At 47.4% G+C, this 17,707-nt stretch overlaps 2 protein-coding genes across 2 annotated transcripts; both read right to left on the bottom strand.

Annotated features, from left to right (window-relative positions):
* Positions 1-891: 891 nt before the first annotated feature.
* On the bottom strand, positions 892-6,325 carry LOC138725502 (cystatin-A-like). Its single transcript, XM_069866486.1, has 3 exons — positions 6,186-6,325; positions 2,664-2,765; positions 892-1,106 (listed from the first exon to the last, which is right to left on the bottom strand). Exons 1-3 carry the CDS (start codon positions 6,249-6,251, stop codon positions 981-983), a joined length of 294 nt encoding a protein of 97 aa, XP_069722587.1. The 5' UTR covers positions 6,252-6,325; the 3' UTR covers positions 892-980.
* Positions 6,326-14,107: 7,782 nt separating this feature from the next.
* On the bottom strand, positions 14,108-17,492 carry LOC138725460 (uncharacterized). The gene is made up of 3 exons (XM_069866410.1): positions 16,749-17,492; positions 15,101-15,202; positions 14,108-14,327 (listed from the first exon to the last, which is right to left on the bottom strand). Exons 1-3 carry the CDS (start codon positions 17,337-17,339, stop codon positions 14,202-14,204), a joined length of 819 nt encoding a protein of 272 aa, XP_069722511.1. The 5' UTR covers positions 17,340-17,492; the 3' UTR covers positions 14,108-14,201.
* Between the last annotated feature and the right edge of the window lie 215 nt (positions 17,493-17,707).

Consider the following 17,707-nt stretch of genomic DNA (forward strand, 5'->3'; position numbering starts at 1 on the left):
GCTGCCCTTCAGAGGAAGGCCAACAGGCTGGAGAAACAGGCAGAGAGTCATCTCAGAAGTGTGAGCAAATGGGGATGCCAAGTGCTGCATCCTGGGAAAGACTAACTGGTAGGGGCTGGGCCTGCCTGGCTGGAGAGCAGCTCTGCAGAGGAGGACCTGGGAGACACCTTGTGGCAAAGGTGCCCTCTGGCACCCATGGGCTGCATTAGGAAGAGCTCTGCTGGCAGGGCCATTCCTCCCCTCCCTGCTATTCCACACTGATATCTACACCAGGGTCGCTGCCCCTGTCCTGGGCTCCCCAGTAAAAGTCCGGCATGGATGTACCAGGGCAAACCCAGCTAAGGGCCAGAGATTTGCTCTTCTCAGGTGTGCTCAGTGCAGTGAAGGGGCAAAAGAGGCAGCAGCCACAAACTGAAAGACACAAATTCCATGTAGATGTAGGGATTCTTTTTCCCCTTTAGCAATTGCAGGGATGGTCAAGCAGGGGGCTAGGCTGCCCAGAGATTTTGGTGGCTCCATCGATGGAGAATGCCAATATTTAGGCTACATGCAGTCCTTAGCTACCTGGTTTAGTTAACCTCGCTTTGAGCCAAAGGGTTGGATGCTGTGCGGTATCTTCCAACGACTACCAGCCTGTGATTTGTGCATTTGTTTGCTTGTGTCAATATTGCTGGTTTTAACTGCTCAGAAAATGTTGTTACCAGGCTGAGCAGCTGCTAAGTGGAAAGCTCTTCAGAGCTGCCGGACAGAAAGCTGGAATGCATGTGCTCTGTCTTACAGCTCTAGTACCTCAGGTGGCAGGAACAGCCTTGAACAGTATTTCAGAGCCTACCTGAGCCTTAGCTAGGCAGCAAACCTAGATGTGACATACAACAGAAGGAGAAATAGCTTTCAAAATTTATTTTATTGTCCTGCATTTAGTGATGCAGGCAGAATCCACATGCAGTTTGCACAACTGAGGCACCACTCCCTGTGATCTCTCAGCACTCCAGAGGATCATCTCTGGTTTTGCCAGTCCAATACCTGACAAGTTTGGGATCTTGGTTCTCCACAGGAAGGGGCTGAAATACCCGTAAGTGGACACATTCGTCATCAGAAACTTGGACCTAGAAATAAAAACAGCAGGAAAGTGAGGAAGTGAGTGAAGCAGGTTCAAACAAAAGGATGCTCTTACATACTAGGAAAAATATCTTCTCTCAGGAGCAAAATTTTAGGTACGTCTCCATTTTTAACTTCAACACCTCTTAACAGTCCTGGACAGTGCCTGGTGACAGAAACTGTCTAGCACTGTAGAAAACAGTAATAACCTTCAGACTCCTGTGAACAGAAAAGAAGTAGGACTGCTTGGGTGTGGAAGCACTAGAAGGCACAACAGCAGAAAGGTTTCAATGGTGTTCTCTTTTAGTCGTCAAGATCCCAGCACATCAACTCATAGTTCCTTGTGACACTCCGTGTAGCAGAGAAGAGGCAATGAGGAAGTCTTGATGACTCAAAGTGGGGCAAGATGCAGACCATGTCAGCTCCCAGAAGGTAGAGAAAGAAGTATCCAAAACCTGCTTATGATCCTAAGAAGCAAGGACAACCTGAAAGCCAAGACTCCTTGTCTGTGAACATCCTCATAGAAAGACTTGCTACAAAGCTGTGCATAATTTGGTACTTGAAGAGTCAAGCACAAGAGATGCTAAGCTCTTCTGTTTGAGGCTTATGGTATTAAGGGAAAGTTTCATGCCTTGCACTCTAAGAGGTCTTTACACGTTTTCTGGTGGCTGCAACGTGGCACTATGTCTGTATCAGACTGGATTACATCTCAGCTGTGAGTCTGTGAGTAAAATATCGGTGATGTGGAAAATTCCGAAGTACAATAGAATCTTGTGATAGAGCTCATTCCAGTTAATGCTAAAATGAATACCTGTCTCCTGCCACTTGCAAGTCTGGGAACGAAGAGACAAACCATCTCTTTTCAGTGTTAGAAGTGGTTTTCTCCCAAGTTCAGTAACAGGTTGATATTCATTCCTGAGTAGTTTGGTCATGAGGTTTGGCATGGACTACAGGCAAGTATTTTACACTGCCTTGGTCAGCAATAAAATGGCATGAAGGGAACAAATGCAACTGGGTGTGACTTCTGGCTTTAGTGCAACCTCCTGTAAACTGGCATTCACTTGCAAAATATGCACAGCAACTTCTTAAGTGTTCCTTCACAGAAAGCTGCTCAAATCCATGGGGCAGGTTTTCTAGGAGTAGAGGGATGGCATGACCAGAAGGCTCCAAATCAAGCATTACCCGTTCTTCCTACTCAACACAAAGAGGGTTTTGAAAATATAGAAAGAACTGGCAGGCAGGCTGTACCTCTGCCAAACTGGAATTTTAGAACCATCAGCAGATAGCCCAAAGCTCCAGTAGTCACTTCAGGTGGTTTTCCACAACAGCTGCTTCTCTTGCCTGCCCCTGTGCAAGTCACCTAGGTTCTTGAACTACAGAACACCCCCTCCTATAATGCATACAAACCTTAATCAAGTAGTTGGTCCCAACAAACATCTGACACCTATATAGCACAGCAAAAAAAAGGTGGGAAATGTCTTGCAGACCTCCCTTTCAAGTTGCCCCTGTGCAACCCACTTAGGTTCTTGAACTACAACACACCCCCTCCTATAATGTAAACAAACCTTAATACAGTAGTTGGTCCCAGCAACCACCTGAGACTTATATTCTAAGGCATTAAAGGTGGCATATGTCCTGTTCTCCTCCTTTTCAAGTACTGGCTTCACCTGTAAAAAGAAAGGGGAAAACGGTTGGCAGGTTCATACACAGACTTTTCTTTCACATCTACCATTCCAACTTTCATCCTTTCAAACAACACGCCCTTAAAGGAAAGAAATGCAAACCCCCTAAAAGAATTCCTTGTACACCTCCAGCCCTCGTTCCTAGCACTGCCTCCGGCATTCTTTAAAACTCTATTAGAACTGGACTTCCCAGGCACCTGCCACCTGCCCCAAAAGCTGCCCAGCTATGCTGTCTCCTGCTCAGCAGAGGGAAACTGCTACTTCTGGCCTTTCACCTTTTCATCAAAGCAGCAAGGTACCAAGCCGTGCTCCCTAGCAGGGTCCACCCCATGTCAACCACGCTGTTACGCAGCCGTGCAAGGCAGCCCCTTGCCCTTGCAACACCTGCGCCTGTGCCCATCAGCCTGCAACCCTGTTGTGTTTCACAGCCTTGGAGCTGCACTTCATCTCTTTAATGTTTTTCTTTAAGGATTGGCAAGAAACAGGGCTGTTTGGGAGTATCAAGACAACTACCTGATCAAGTAGTTCCTGAAAGTTATACTAGTGTCAGTGGAAGCTCTGCAGCTAAAGCTGTAATTTAAACTCAGCAGGCCCCCGGGCATCTAGAACTGTAACCATGAGTGGACACAGTTCAGCCAGATAGGTTTATGCACAGTACTCCATTTAAGCCTTTGTCACAGATTAGCCCTGGCCCAGCCTCATCAGCAGCCACCTACAAACAGTTAAAGTCACTAATCCACAGCTCACAACCCAGAGAAAGGGGAAAGGGAAATGAAAGAGAATTGTGAGTTGGAAAATAAAATAAAAAGTGCTGTAGTGAAACTATTATTATTGTTGTTGTTGTTGTTATTGTTATTATTATTATGTACAAATATGCAAAATTGCAGCACTATTCAATGTCTCCGTCACCACAGATGCTGCAGAGGCATGGAGAAAAGGTCCTGGCAGCAGGAGGGAACTGGACTTAGGAACTGGATTTGGGGATACAGGGACCAGGGGCAAAAAGGGGCTTGCCCCTTATGATCCCTCAGTATATAGCATGTTTTCTGTTCTAGAGAGAAACCCAGCCTGAAAAGCATGCAGTTAACTTTCAGAGAATGAAGTTACTTAAACAAGGCTAGGCTGCAAAGTTAGAAAACTGATTCTACTTCAGCCCAAACCAGAACAGCCCTGTGGATCTTAACACCTGCAGACAGCTACCTTTCATGAACAGAGTTGAATTACAATAAAAACCTGCAGCAGCTTTCCCTGAAACCCACAAAGTGTAGGGAGAGTTTGAAATTCATTAGCAATCGCCATGGTACAGTCTAGGCTGAAAGGACAAGGAGGGAGCGAGGGAGACAGCAGTGATCAGCGGTGGAAGTCAGGCCAGTCGTCGGAGGCACCATGATTTATGGACCAGCTCCTGTTTGACTGCAGTTGTTTGCATCAGATGACACCAGTTCTCTACAGAAATGCAGCTGCAGTGAATGTAAACCAAAATCTTATTTGTAAGATGAGGAGACTAAATAACATTCACAGCTTATGAAGAATGACTACAGACAAGGCACAAGCATAAGCAAATAATCATGTAATCCCAGGATCACATAGACCTTGGGACACCCAAGGCCTGCAGATGTTCTTCACAGCTTCACTCAAATCATAGGGATTGTTCCACCTCAAAGCAGAGCTTAAAATCCCACAGAATTGCATCATACAAGGGTCACACCATCATCCAGCTGGAGGCAGAGCTTGATTGCTCCAATGTAAGGTTTGACTCCACAAGACTGTTTCCTAGAAAACTACACCAAAGCCTCTGCAGTGGAGCGTGAGCCATTTCCAAGGAAAAGGACCAGGGAGAGCGCTCTCTCTCGTTCTCAGCACAACGGAAAAATGTCATACTGCAGACAATAAAGAGCAAAGATTTGTGCTCATACATAAAAGAGGATTTCTGATCTTTGCAAGTGCTGCTCCTTCCAGCCCTTGTGCCACTGCAGGAGGAACAGTGATACTGCTCCTAAGCAGTGTAGCCAGTGTCACTCAAAACAATTGTGAAGAATCCCTTTCAGTTCTGCAGTAAATGATCTCCTCTCTGATTGACCTGGTGTCACGTTCTCCAGCCCTCCTCCACGCACCTATGCCCTGCTCTGGCAATTCCAGCTGTGACTAACCAGGAAGGTTCTACAATGGAAAAAGGCGCAGAGGAGCTGAGCAAGAGGGATGAACCTACGAAACTCAGAAGATAATGCAGGGTGTGACTGACCACAGCTTTTGCAGAGAACCTGACTTTATCTCAACAAAAAGTGGATAAGAGCAGGGTTGGTTTAGAAAAACAGCTGTTTCAGTGGAGTGGCTCATCTGGTGCTAGAAAAATGTGAACACCTCCCAGAACTGGCCTGACAGGCGTGGGGAGAGAGAATACACGGCCCCACCCAACACAGAGCACAAAAAGAGAACAAAATAAGTTCAAAGGAAACAGCAGGCTTGAACTGGCTTCAACTCACCTGCTCTCTGAGGACACCCGGTGTCGTGACAGTGAAACAGTGTAGGGCCAATAATGGAGATAACAGTGGTATTGTGACTGAACCATGTCTGGCAACTGCGGTGTTTTCGTAAGAGTAACCTACATCTGTATCCTGTTCCCACTGTATTTGTATCACTCTGCCTAACCAGCAACCTCCTGTAACATTAAGTAAGTCTGATAGCAAACATTACACCCTCCACATGTGGGCTATCTACAAGAAACTGGTCAGAGAGCACTGGGCTCTGGCATTATCCTACACAGCCTGTTTATAGATCTCCTCTGGTGGCCCTGACCCTGTGTGGGCACAGCCCAGCTCACCTCAGTCAGCTTTAACCAATGCCTGGGCTCAACCTGCAAGCTCACAGGACATGTGAGTTGGTACCAGTGCACCCAGGAGGGTGCAGCACTACGAGCCAACATGGTCAGCCCCTCTTCTTCCTCTTTTGGTGTTTGCATAGCTCCTTCCAGGAGAGGATCACTGCCTGGAACCAAACACCATGGCAACTGGACTCACCTCTCTGCCTTGCAAGGACCTCACCTTACCCTGCTGGCTCACCAGCAGCCCCTGCAGCACAGCTAGAACTGTGACGCCTGAAAACACTGGGTGCCGGCAGAGAATATGCCATTTATCCATAGCCTTGTCCTGTATGGATCTTCCCTTAGCACATACTACTAGATGGTTTGTCCCATCCATGTCCTCCAGAGAGTTCATTCTATCGGGTTGGATCGTCTCACTTCAAATAAACCACCTTTAATTCAAAACAAGCAACCTACTGTCAATCCAGGGGATTCCCATGTTCAGCCCTAGCTTCAGCATCACCACCTGGTCTCCCAGCCTTGGCACAAGCTCCAAACTCAGCCCTTTGCACAGAGTGTTCATCTTCAGAGAGGCTGCAACTCACCTTGTTAGCAATCTCCTGGATTTCTGGAGTAGCAGGCCTGGGATCGGTGAAGCCCCCGGGTATCATAGTGGCAGGTAATGTCTCTGCAATGAGGGGTGTTTCTGAAGACAAGCTTTCAGCACAGTCTGAGAAGAGTCACCAGTCACCTGGTATATATATACACGTGTCATGGGATCATATGACTTGTAATGTATGGAGCCTACCATTACTGAACTGGAGAAGGAGACAATGGGAAAGAAGGGGGGTAAAGCAATGCAGAGCACGGATAATGTTAACAGTAAATATAAAAATCACTTAAAAATCTTAGATGTATATAGGCACTGCGTTAATAAAAATAAATCACACAACAGCCCCAGACACACACAAATAAAGAGAGTTGGTTTCAGCTGAAACCAGAACCTCTTGCCTCTCTACCCACGTGCAGGTGACCAGTTTCTGTGCTTAGGAAGCACATCAGAGTCGCACCCAGCATTTCCCAACACCATTTTGATTTGAATATCAGAAGCAAGCATGCAGTCATTTCCTCAGTGCAAGTCCAACTCCAGTTGCAATAGCACTCTCTCCATAGCCTTCCATGTGCGAAAGAGAAGCTGACTGTATTTCCCTCTGAGTGACTTTGCTTCCTTCTGCCTGACTAAAACGGTGCCAAGGGAAACACCAGAACCAGAGGGGAAACCAAAAAGTACATCCTAGGTTCAGGTAAGTACTGCCAATAAGTTATTCCTGTTTCTTTCCCATCAAACCTACAGCTGCCTCCTGGCAAGCGCAGGAACAACTGAACATGCAGTACCAGTGGCATTGTCATTGCAACGCTAGTGCCCATTTCCCAGGGAACAAAGCACAATCCCTCTCACTCCAGGAGCTGCGTGTGCACAAGAGCTGTTCTCATTGCAAGACACTGCTCAAATCCCTAACGTGCAGAAAGTATAGTCAGGAGCATTCATTCTGCTGTTACAGTCACACACACTCATATTCATGACCATGTATGAAATCAGAGAGCCTAAAACATACTCAACCTGTTGAGGAAAGGCTCACAACTCCTAGCAGCCCTGCCTGCTAAGGGAGAACTCCCACTTCAGGAGTACAGGAAAGCGACTTTCAGTGTTCCTGCCATCCACCTCTGCAGCAAATGGGAGGAATGTTATTCTAGAGCCTAGATGACAGAATCAGCAACAGACCCGACAATCTGAAGTCCATAGATGGTTGGTTCAAGGAGAGGGCGTGAAATGAGAATGTGTGCGGCACAGGGGAAATGGGAAAGGTTACAGCTGCAAGTCTGCCATTTTCTCCAAATTCATCCCTACAGATGAGGAGCCCCTCACAGCCCAATTTGTGGAGGAACTGAATGACTGGAAGTGCCAGCTCATCTCCCTGAGGCCACACGATGCACCCAGCACCCATGCAGCACCTGTGACAGACCAGGATATTTGATAAACTCCTCCACTCACTGCATGCAAATCTCACTGACTGCCCTAGGAAGGGATGCTGATGAGATCCCCAAGGCAGCACTGCCCCTCTGCACAACTCTCGATTCTGATGAGAAAGAAATGCAATGAGCACAAAGACTCGCAGGGTTCATTTCTAACCCTGGTAAAACTCTACGTGTGAAACTCAAGCAATTAGAGCTGTGTGGATTCCATGTTTTCTGGGTTTTGACTTCAAAAGAGTAGAACTGGAAGGGAAATCAACACGAACTGTCAGCAAGCCAATGCTCGAGTTTACACCGGCAAATCAGCCTCTTTGCTTTCCAAGGGACTGGCAATGGCTGCCCCAAACCCCAGTGCTATTTCTAAGACTGGCACGCAGTACTCATCCTGCACACAGACTTCATCAAGTTGCTTGGATACCTGGATATTTCAGAGACCTGCTGCCAACGATGACCAGCGGCAACAGACTGTCCTCGGAAACGCTCACCTATACGTCTCTCCATTAGGGTTTGGATGCAATGAAACAGCACTCGGCTTGCTGCCTTGCAGAGAAGAGCTGTCCCCATTCCATCTCCTGCACCACATCCACAAGCTAGTGGGTGTCTCCATGTCAGTATTCCAGATGCGTTTGATGTCACACACTATTCCAGCTGCACTTACTATTTGCAAAAGTGGCCGTTTCTCCTTATGTATCCGTACTGCTGTTAACTTGATGGATCTGTGCTGGGAGAACAGGAGTGGGATTCTGTACACTGTGCACTATTCCAATAGTGAAGAAACAAATCTTTGCAGCTTGAAGGCCGATCTCTGGTCTTGCATATGCTTACTTCGTGAAATTGCTCAAGGCAATAAATGACGAGGGCAGGCACTGAAAAAAAATAAAGCTACTTCTGTTGCGGAAGTCAAGAGATTAATCTTCTACCAATCGAGGATCTTATCATCATCATCAAAGTAACAGCCCTGACTTTCAACATGCTGACCTGCAAAACATATTTCACTTCCTGCTCCCTACCTTAATTCCACAGAATTTCCAATACTGCCCATCACCTAGGATTAACAGAAACCTGAACTTCAGCAGAAATGGACTGTGTCCTATTTCATCAGTCGTGAGCACCTGCGGCCTGAAGAAGAACTCAGCATTCATCAGAAAAACCTCCCCCTTCCTATTTTACAGGAGGAAATAAGATGCACAGACTTGACAAGATGTTCCAAGGAACCAGGATCTTCCCACCTATAATCACCACTCCCAAGCAATGGAAAAGCCCAGGAGAGGAGAAAGCCACCCAAAGGAGATCCATGCTCTGGACAGGGGCTTCTGATAGGCTTTTGGTTCTAGTATCCTCACCTGCAGGAATAAAGTTAGAATCAGGAAAAGGATGGAAACCTGGTATTTGTGAGGTCCATTATTTGATGCACGTACATCAAGCAGCCCAGTAATTGTCTAACTACCTTGATGGTAAAGTTGAAACAGAAGTCAATCACAGAACAGACATGATCCTATGATGTGCAGGGGTCAGCACACTAGAGACTTGACTTGCCTTTCTTTAGTACGGTGTGGTAGCCATTCCCAGCCCCATAGAAAGCAAAGAGGCTGAATTGCCCCTGTAAACTCGAGCATCAGCTTGCTGACAGTTGATTTCCCCAGTGTTGATTTCCCTTCCATTCTGCGTAACCCAGTGCATGCTGGGGGAAAAAAAGCTGTTCTTCTGCTTTGAAGTCAAAACCCAGAAAACATGGAATCCACACATCATTAACTGCTTGAGTCACCATCCCTGGAGGTGTTTAAAAGAAGGGTGGATGACATGCTCAGGGGCATGGTTTAGTGGTTGATAGGAATGGTTGGACTCGATGACCCTGTGGGGCTTTTCCAACCTAGTGATTCTGTGATTTTGTGATAACACTGATGTCCAAGTTAGGGACTGTTGACTTTAGGTGCCAGTGCAGTCCCAGTTTCTCCATCTCGGGTCCTTTGTGGCCGGAACAGGCCTTGAAGTTAGTCGTGAAGTACTTGTTTACAGGCTTGTTGCATCACTTGTCTCCTGTCAGGAGGGCCAGTGGGCTGGTTAGGACACTGACCAGCCCGTGCTGTGCAGTCAGTGCTGCACTGGCCAGGGACAGGTTTGTTTCCAGCAGATTCCCTGATGCTGATTCCAGCAGAAAAGCCCATTCCCCCTGTGCAGCACATTCTCATTTCATGTCCTCTGCCAGAACCCACTGTCTATGGACTTCAGATTGTTTGGTCTGTTGCTGATTCTGTGGCCCAGGCTCTGGAACAACATTCCTCCCATTTGCTGGAGAGGTGGATGGCAGGAACATCAAAGGCTGGTTTGCTGTGCTCTTTTTCTGGAAGTTGATTTCCTGAACTCTAAGAGGGAGTTCTCCCTTAGAAGGCAGGACGGCTGAGAGTTCCAGGCCTTTCCTCAACAGGTTGTGTGTGTTTTAGGCTCTCTGATTTCATACATGGTCATGAATATGACTGTGTGTGTGACTGCAACAGCAGAATGAGTGCTCCTGACTACACTTTCTGCAAATTACGGATTTGAGCAGTGTGTGAGCTGCAAGCACCTTGCAATGAGAGTAGCTCTCGTGCACACGCAGCTCCTGTAGTGAGAGAGATTGTGCTTTGTCCGCTGGGAAATGGGCACTAGCGTTGCAATGACAATGCCACTGGTACTGCATGTTCAGTTGTTCCTGCGCTTGCCAGGAGGCAGCTGTAGGTTTGATGGGGAAGAAACAGGAATAACTTATTGGCAGGACTTACCTGAACCTAGGATGTACTTTTTGGTTTCCCCTCTGGTTCTGGTGTTTCCCTTGGCACCTTTTTGGTCAGGCAGAGGGAAGCAAAGTCACTCAGAGGGAAATACAGTCAGCTTCTCTTTCCCACTTGGAAGGCTATGGAGAGAGTGCAATTGCAACTGGAATGGGACCTGCATTGAGGAAATGACTGCATGCTTGCTTCTGATATGCAAATCAAAATGGTGTTGGGAAATCCTGGGTGCCACTCTGATGTGCTGCCAAAACACAGAGACTGGCTCCTTATGTTACAAGTCATATGATCCCATGACACCTGTATATATACCAGTATATATACGCTTTCGCCTACACTAACATAAACCCAAGTGTCAGCACTGACTTCAGTGCAACTGAACAGGAATTCCATTGTCTGAGTCCTGTTGGTGGATTCCTTGGTCTGGAAATTGAAAGAGGAGCGACACTGGCACTCATGTGTTTGCCACAAGGAGGGAGAGGAAAGCCTGAATCTTTTCTGTGCTGCTTTGCAACTTTGAATCCAGCTAAAGATTTAAATTGTAAGGCGTATGGCATGGGCAAAGACTGGAACAGAGACTTGAGCTGCAGCAGTTTTGAAAGCAAGAGAAAGAGGAAGATTGTAGTATTTTGAAAAAAACTTTCCCCTGCAATGTCACTAATCCTCTTGCAGCAGCAGGACAGAATGTCCAGTAGAGGGTGTACAAGTTAAAAAATACAAACACCATGCTTGTTTCCTCAGTCCTAAGGAAAGTTCCTGGAAAGGAACTCAAGCTGGACAACCACGTTTGCATTAACAACAATAAACATTCCTCTGGAATTGATATGGCGGATCTGACTGGTGTTTTGCTCTTGTCTGTACTGGTTCTCAGTATCATTTATGATGCTCAGAGTTTTTTTCCATGTGCGTTTTTCATATTCCAGACAAACTTACTTGTGTTTTATATTTTAATTCGAAATACTTTATTGTAAGCCAGTAAGGAACATGAAAGGCAACCTTTACAGGGAGGACTTGCCTTCAGAAATACAAGGTCCCTACGATGAGTAGGAAAGTCTGGAAACACAAAGACTTCCCTCAGCAGAGCCGGGTCGGGCTAAGGGAACATTTAGCAAAACTGGACTTAGACAATGCCATGGGACTTGAGGGGATGAATGCATGGATGCTTAGGGAGATGCCCAATGTCATTGCAAGGCAACACTCACTATCCTTTGAAAGCTCATGGGCACTGCTGGAGGTTCCCAAGGTCTGAAGAAAGGAAAACCTCACTCCACTGTTCAAGAAGGGCAAGAAGGAGCATCAGCATCTCTACAGGCTCATCAGCCTCACCTCCGTCCCTGGAAAGGTGATGGAGCCAATTATGCTGGAAGCCAGTTCCATGCACACTAAGGACAAAAAGGGTGATTGGAAAGAGTCAGCATGGATTTAGAAAGGGGAAATCATGCTTGCTCAACCCGATTGATATCCTGCTATGACTCGATATGCGTCTAACACAATCACTGACCTGGATGATGGGACTGAGCACGCCCTCAGCACATTTGCAGTTATTAAAACGGAGAGGAGTGGCTGATAACAGCGTGTGGCTGTGCTGCCCTTCAGAGGAAGGCCAACAGGCTGGAGAAACAGGCAGAGAGTCATCTCACAAGTGTGAGCAAATGGGGATGCCAAGTGCTGCATCCTGGGAAAGAAGAACTGGTAGGGGCTGGGCCTGCCTGGCTGGAGAGCAGCTCTGCAGAGGAGGACCTGGGAGACACCTTGTGGCAAAGGTGCCCTCTGGCACCCATGGGCTGCATTAGGGAGAGCTCTGCCGGCAGGGCCATTCCTCCCCTCCCTGCTATTCCACGCTGATATCCACACCAGGGCCACTGCCCCTGTCCTGGCCAGACATGGATGTACCAGAGCAAATCCAGCCAGCCCGACAACTGCTTGGAGCAGGTGACTTCAAAGGAGAGGCTGGGAAACCTGGGCTTCTTCAGCCCTGGGAAAGCCAAGTGAAAGGTGAGGCAGTGAAGAGCCAGGCTCCTCTCAGTGGTGTTCCGTGCAGGGAAAGGGAAAAAAGGCAACAGCCACGTAGGGGTTCCCCCAGCCCCTTTGACCATTGCATTGGTGGTCACCCAGAGGGCCAGGCTGCCCAGAGAGGTTGTGGGCAACTGGTTTAGCTGATCTTGCTGTGAGCAGAAAGGTTGGATGCTGTGCACAATCCTCCAGCTACCACCAGTCTGTGATTTGTTCTTTTGTTTGTTTGTGGTGTCAGTATTCCTGGTTTTAACTGCTCAGAAAATGCTGTTACCAGCCTTGGAAATGTTGATGTTTGCCTTGTATCATTAATTTGTGAGTCGCACAGGGGATGCACAATCTCAACAGAGCCCACTCTGAGATGACTCTGCTGTGTGTTCTCGGCCACAGCCTGAAGAAAGGCCAAGCAGCTTTGAGAGGAGAGGGCACGGTGAACTTATGGGTGTTATCAGGCTTCTCGTTGCAGGCGTGTTCTGAGTGTAGAACCAGCACTGCTTAGCAGGAGCATGTTCTACCTCCTGATTGCTACGGAGGATTTACATGCCTTTGCTCCTATCAGCCCCTAGAGTCCCATCCCCATTTCCCCAAGATGAAATAAAGGGAGAGAGTAAGTCTGGTGCATTAGACCAATTGGTGCTTTGTTAAAATAAAATTAGTTTGGAGCCACAACGTCTTTTTTGGTGCTGGTAACTTCTCACCACAGAGAGTTTTCATGGCTCAGAAAGCTGAGCTTTATGTCCAAGTGCTCCTCTGCGAGAGGATGTTCATTACTGGTGCTAATGTGAGACTTGCTACTTCTCAAAGGTTTGTAATGTTACACCGCAGGAGTGAGCTCCTGTGGAGGATGCACAGTGGAAGGATCAGTGTCACAAGAAGCCATAGACTGTCTTCCCACTTTGAGGAATTAAAACATCTGATGTAGGAGCTTGGCATAGAGAGGAAGGGGCAGATGCCACAACTTTCCAGGCACTCTTTGCTGTGACAGCTACATACCTATCCTTCACTACAGCACCAAAACAGGAATAGAAGCAAAGCATGGCCTCAAACCCTGTTACTTATTTCGTATATTGTAGCTGGGTCCCAGCTGCCTGGAACTGATGCAAAGGCCACAACTGATCAGCTGCTAAGAGGAAAGTTATTTCTGTTGTGAATTGGACCTGCGCTCCATCTTTGTCACTGCAGACCTCACCTGAAGAATGCTCACACTGAAGGTGTTTGCTACTACAAAAAAAGGCATGAGCTTCACAAGTTTCCCTTGAAGCAGAGCCTTGATGGCAGGGCAGTCACTCCCTGCTCCCAGGGCTGAGTGCTGGCATTCCACTGTCTCAGCTTCTTCAAGGAGCTCATTCCTAACCCCTGCCCTGCTCCCATCACTGAAGCTGAACTTCCACAGGGGAACACAGTTGGGCTTCTCAGCCCAGCCTTGCCACAAATTCTAGCACTTTCTGGGGAATGGCCAATGGTCTGTATTTAACACATGTAAACAAACACAAGAAGCCACACGCTGAAGTAGGCAGCCTGATAACACCTAAAGGAGACTGAGGAGGCCCAAGCTTTGTCTTCAGAGCTGCCAGACAGAGCAGCTGGAATGAATATGCCCTGTCTTACAGCTCTAGTACCTCGGGTGGCAGAAACAGCCTTGAACAGCATTTCAGAGCCTACCTGAGCCTTAGCTGGGCAGCAGACCTATACGTGGCATGCAGCAGGAGGACAAATAGCTTTCAAAACTTATTTTATTGTGCTGCATTTACCGACACAGGCAGAATCCATGTACAGTTTGCACAAATGAGGTAACATTCCCATGGTCTCTCACCATTCCAGAGGATCATCTCTGGTTTTGCCTGTCCAATATTGGACAAGTTCAGGACCTTGTTTCCTCTCCGGAGGGGCCTGAAACACCAGCAAGTGGACATAATCGCCATCAGCAACTTCGACCTAGAAATGAAAACAGGAGGAAAGTGAGGATCATGGGTGACCAGGCAAATGTCTGCACACCAGTGTGGTTAAGATACAGCAGTGACATGCAATGTTTGCTCTGCTGACACAAAGCCGGCCTGCCACTGAGCAAGGCTTTCTGGCCTTCACTTGCAAAACAGACCCAGCAATTTCTTCAACCTTGCTTCACAGGAAGCTGTTCAAGTACATCGATAAGCTTTTCTAGGAGAAGAGGAATGACGCTGTCAGAAACCTCCAAACCAACCAGCCAAACCAAACAAAGAAAAGAGGGGTTTGAAAATAGAGAAATAACCATCAGGGAGGCTGTAACTCTGCAGCACATGACACAGAACCAAACATCGATACACATCACCTCAGGTACGACATGCTTGAAGGAAATGAAAAAAATCACTCTAACTCTGCATCAGGTCCTCAGGCTGAGGTCCAATTTGGCATGAGAAACACACTTGGAGGACTTAAAAGTGACAGGAAAGCTACTGGGCCTTGAAGCAGGGAAGTAGACTTATGACTTTGATGGCCCTAAGGAAATGAATATTCATATCTGACAAGCACTGTGCACACGCTATTAAGATTTTCTGTACCTGTAGTGCAAAGCAGAGGAATTTTAGAAGCATCTGCAGATAGCCCAAAGCTCCATTAGTCACTTGAGGTGGTTTTCCACAACAGCTGCTTCTCTTGCTTGCTGTAAGCCCCTGTGCAAGTCACCTAGGTTCTTGAACTACAGAACACCCCCTCCTATAATGAATACAAACCTTAATCAAGTAGTTGGTCCCAACAACTGCCTGAGACCTATATAGCACAGCAAAAAAGGTGGGATATGTCCTCCTGCTATGCTGTTCAAACTGTGGCTTCACCTGTAAAAAGAAACACGAAAATGGTTGGCAGGTTCATACACAGACTTTTCTTTCACATCTACCATTCCAATTTTCATCCTCTCAAACAACACACCCATAAAGGAAAGAAACCCAGACCCCCCAAAAGAATTCCATCAACACCTCCAGCCCTCGTTCCTAGCACTGCCTCCAGCATTCTTTAAAACTCTGTTAGAACTGGACTTCCCAGGCACCTGCCCCCTGACCCAGAAGCTGCCCAGCTAAACTGAAGCACCATGATTCATGGATCAGCACTTGATTTATTACAGTTGTTTTCATCTGATGTCAGCAATTCTCTACAGAAACACAGCTGCAGTGAATGTAAACCAAGATCTTATTTCTGTCACCTAAAAAGCCATAGAACAGCTGTAGGACAAGGAGACTGAAGAAATAACATTCCCCAGCTTATGAAGGATGACTCCAGGAAAGGCACAGGCATTAGGAAATAATCATGTAATCCCAAGATCAGATAGAGCTTGGGATGCCCAAGGCCTGCAGATGTTCTTCACAGCTTCACTCAAATCTTAGGGATTGCTCCACCTCAAAGCAGAGCTTAAAATACCAGAGAATTGCATCATGTAAGGGTCAGGCCGTTATCCAGCTGGAGGCAGAGCAGGATTGCCCCAATGTAAGCTTCCTGTCCACAAGAATATTCTCCCTAGAAAGCTGTACCAGAGCCCTTGCAGTGGAGTGTGAGCCAAGTGCTGCTCATTCCACCCCTTGTGCCAGCGCAGGGGGAACAGTGATACTGCTCCTCAGCAATGCAGTTGGGGTCACCACAAACAATTGTAGAGAATCCCTTTCCCTTTCTGTTCTGCTGTAAATGATCTCCTCTCTGACTGACCTCTTATCATATACTCCATCCCTCCTCCACGCTCCTATGCCCAGCTCTGGCAATTCCAGCTTTGACTGACCTGGAAAGTCCTCCAATGGAAGAAGGCTCCAAGGAGCTGGGCAAGAGGGATGAGGGAGCTTTCCTATGCCATGTTGTCTCCCTCCCTCTCCTCTGGATGCACTTTATACCCTTGGAAGAGCTGCTGCACCACAGGGCATTAGAGGGTCTGTAGAGGTGTTGGTCACATAGCTGCATCCAGGACAGGATCACTGCCTGGAACCAAACACCATGGCAACTGGACTCACCTCTCTGCCTTGCAAGGACCTCACCTTACCCTGCTGGCTCACCAGCACCCCTGCAGCACAGCTAGAACTGTGACACCTGAAAACACTGGGTGCCGGCAGAGAATATGCCATTTATTCATAGCCTTATCCTGTATGGATCTTTCCTTAGTGCATACTACTAGATGGTTTGTCCCATCCATGTCCTCCAGAGAGTTCATTCTACCAGGTAGGATTGTCTCTACTTCAAATACACCACCTTTAATTCAAAACAAGCAACCTACTGTCAGTCCAGGGGATTCCCATGTTCAGCCCTAGCCTCAGCATCACCACCTGGACTCCCAGCCTTTGCACAAGCTTCAAACTCAGCCCTTTGCACAGAGACTTCACCTTCAGAGAGGCTGCAACTCACCTTGTTAGCAATCTCCTGGATTTCTGGAGTAGCAGGCGCAGGATCAGAACAGTCGTTAGACATGATGGTGACAGGTAATGTCTCTGCAATGAGGGATGTTTCTGAAGACAGGCCTTCAGCGCAGTCTGAGCAGAGGCACCGGGCACCTGGTATATATACAGGTGTCATGGCATCATATGACTTGTAACATAAGGAGCCAGTCTCTGTGTTTTGGCAGCACATCAGAGTGGCACCCAGGATTTCCCAACACCATTTTGATTTGCATATCAGAAGCAAGCACACAGTCATTTCCTCAATGCAGGTCCCATTCCAGTTGCAATTGCACTCTCTCCATAGCCTTCCAAGTGGGAAAGAGAAGCTGACTGTATTTCCCTCTGAGTGACTTTGCTTCCCTCTGCCTGACCAAAAAGGTGCCAAGGGAAACACCAGAACCAGAGGGGAAACCAAAAAGTACATCCTAGGTTCAGGTAAGTACTGCCAATAAGTTATTCCTGCTTCTTCCCCATCAAACCTACAGCTGCCTCCTGGCAAGCACAGGAACAACTGAACATGCAGTACCAGTGGCATTGTCATGGCAACGCTAGTGCCCATTTCCCAGCGGACAAAGCACAATCTCTCTCACTACAGGAGCTGCGTGTGCACAAGAGCTACTCTCATTGCAAGGTGCTTGCAGCTCACACACTGCTCAAATCCGTAATTTGCAGAAAGTGTAGTCAGGAGCACTCATTCTGCTGTTGCAGTCACACACACAGTCATATTCATGACCATGTATGAAATCAGAGAGCCTAAAACACACACAACCTGCTGAGGAAAGGCCTGGAACTCTCAGCCGTCCTGCCTTCTAAGGGAGAACTCCCTCTTAGAGTTCAGGAAATCAACTTCCAGAAAAAGAGCACAGCAAACCAGCCTTTGATGTTCCTGCCATCCGCCTCTCCAGCAAATGGGAGGAATGTTGTTCC

Source organism: Phaenicophaeus curvirostris, chromosome 1, assembly GCF_032191515.1.
Source record: "Phaenicophaeus curvirostris isolate KB17595 chromosome 1, BPBGC_Pcur_1.0, whole genome shotgun sequence".
Taxonomy (NCBI): domain Eukaryota; kingdom Metazoa; phylum Chordata; class Aves; order Cuculiformes; family Cuculidae; genus Phaenicophaeus; species Phaenicophaeus curvirostris.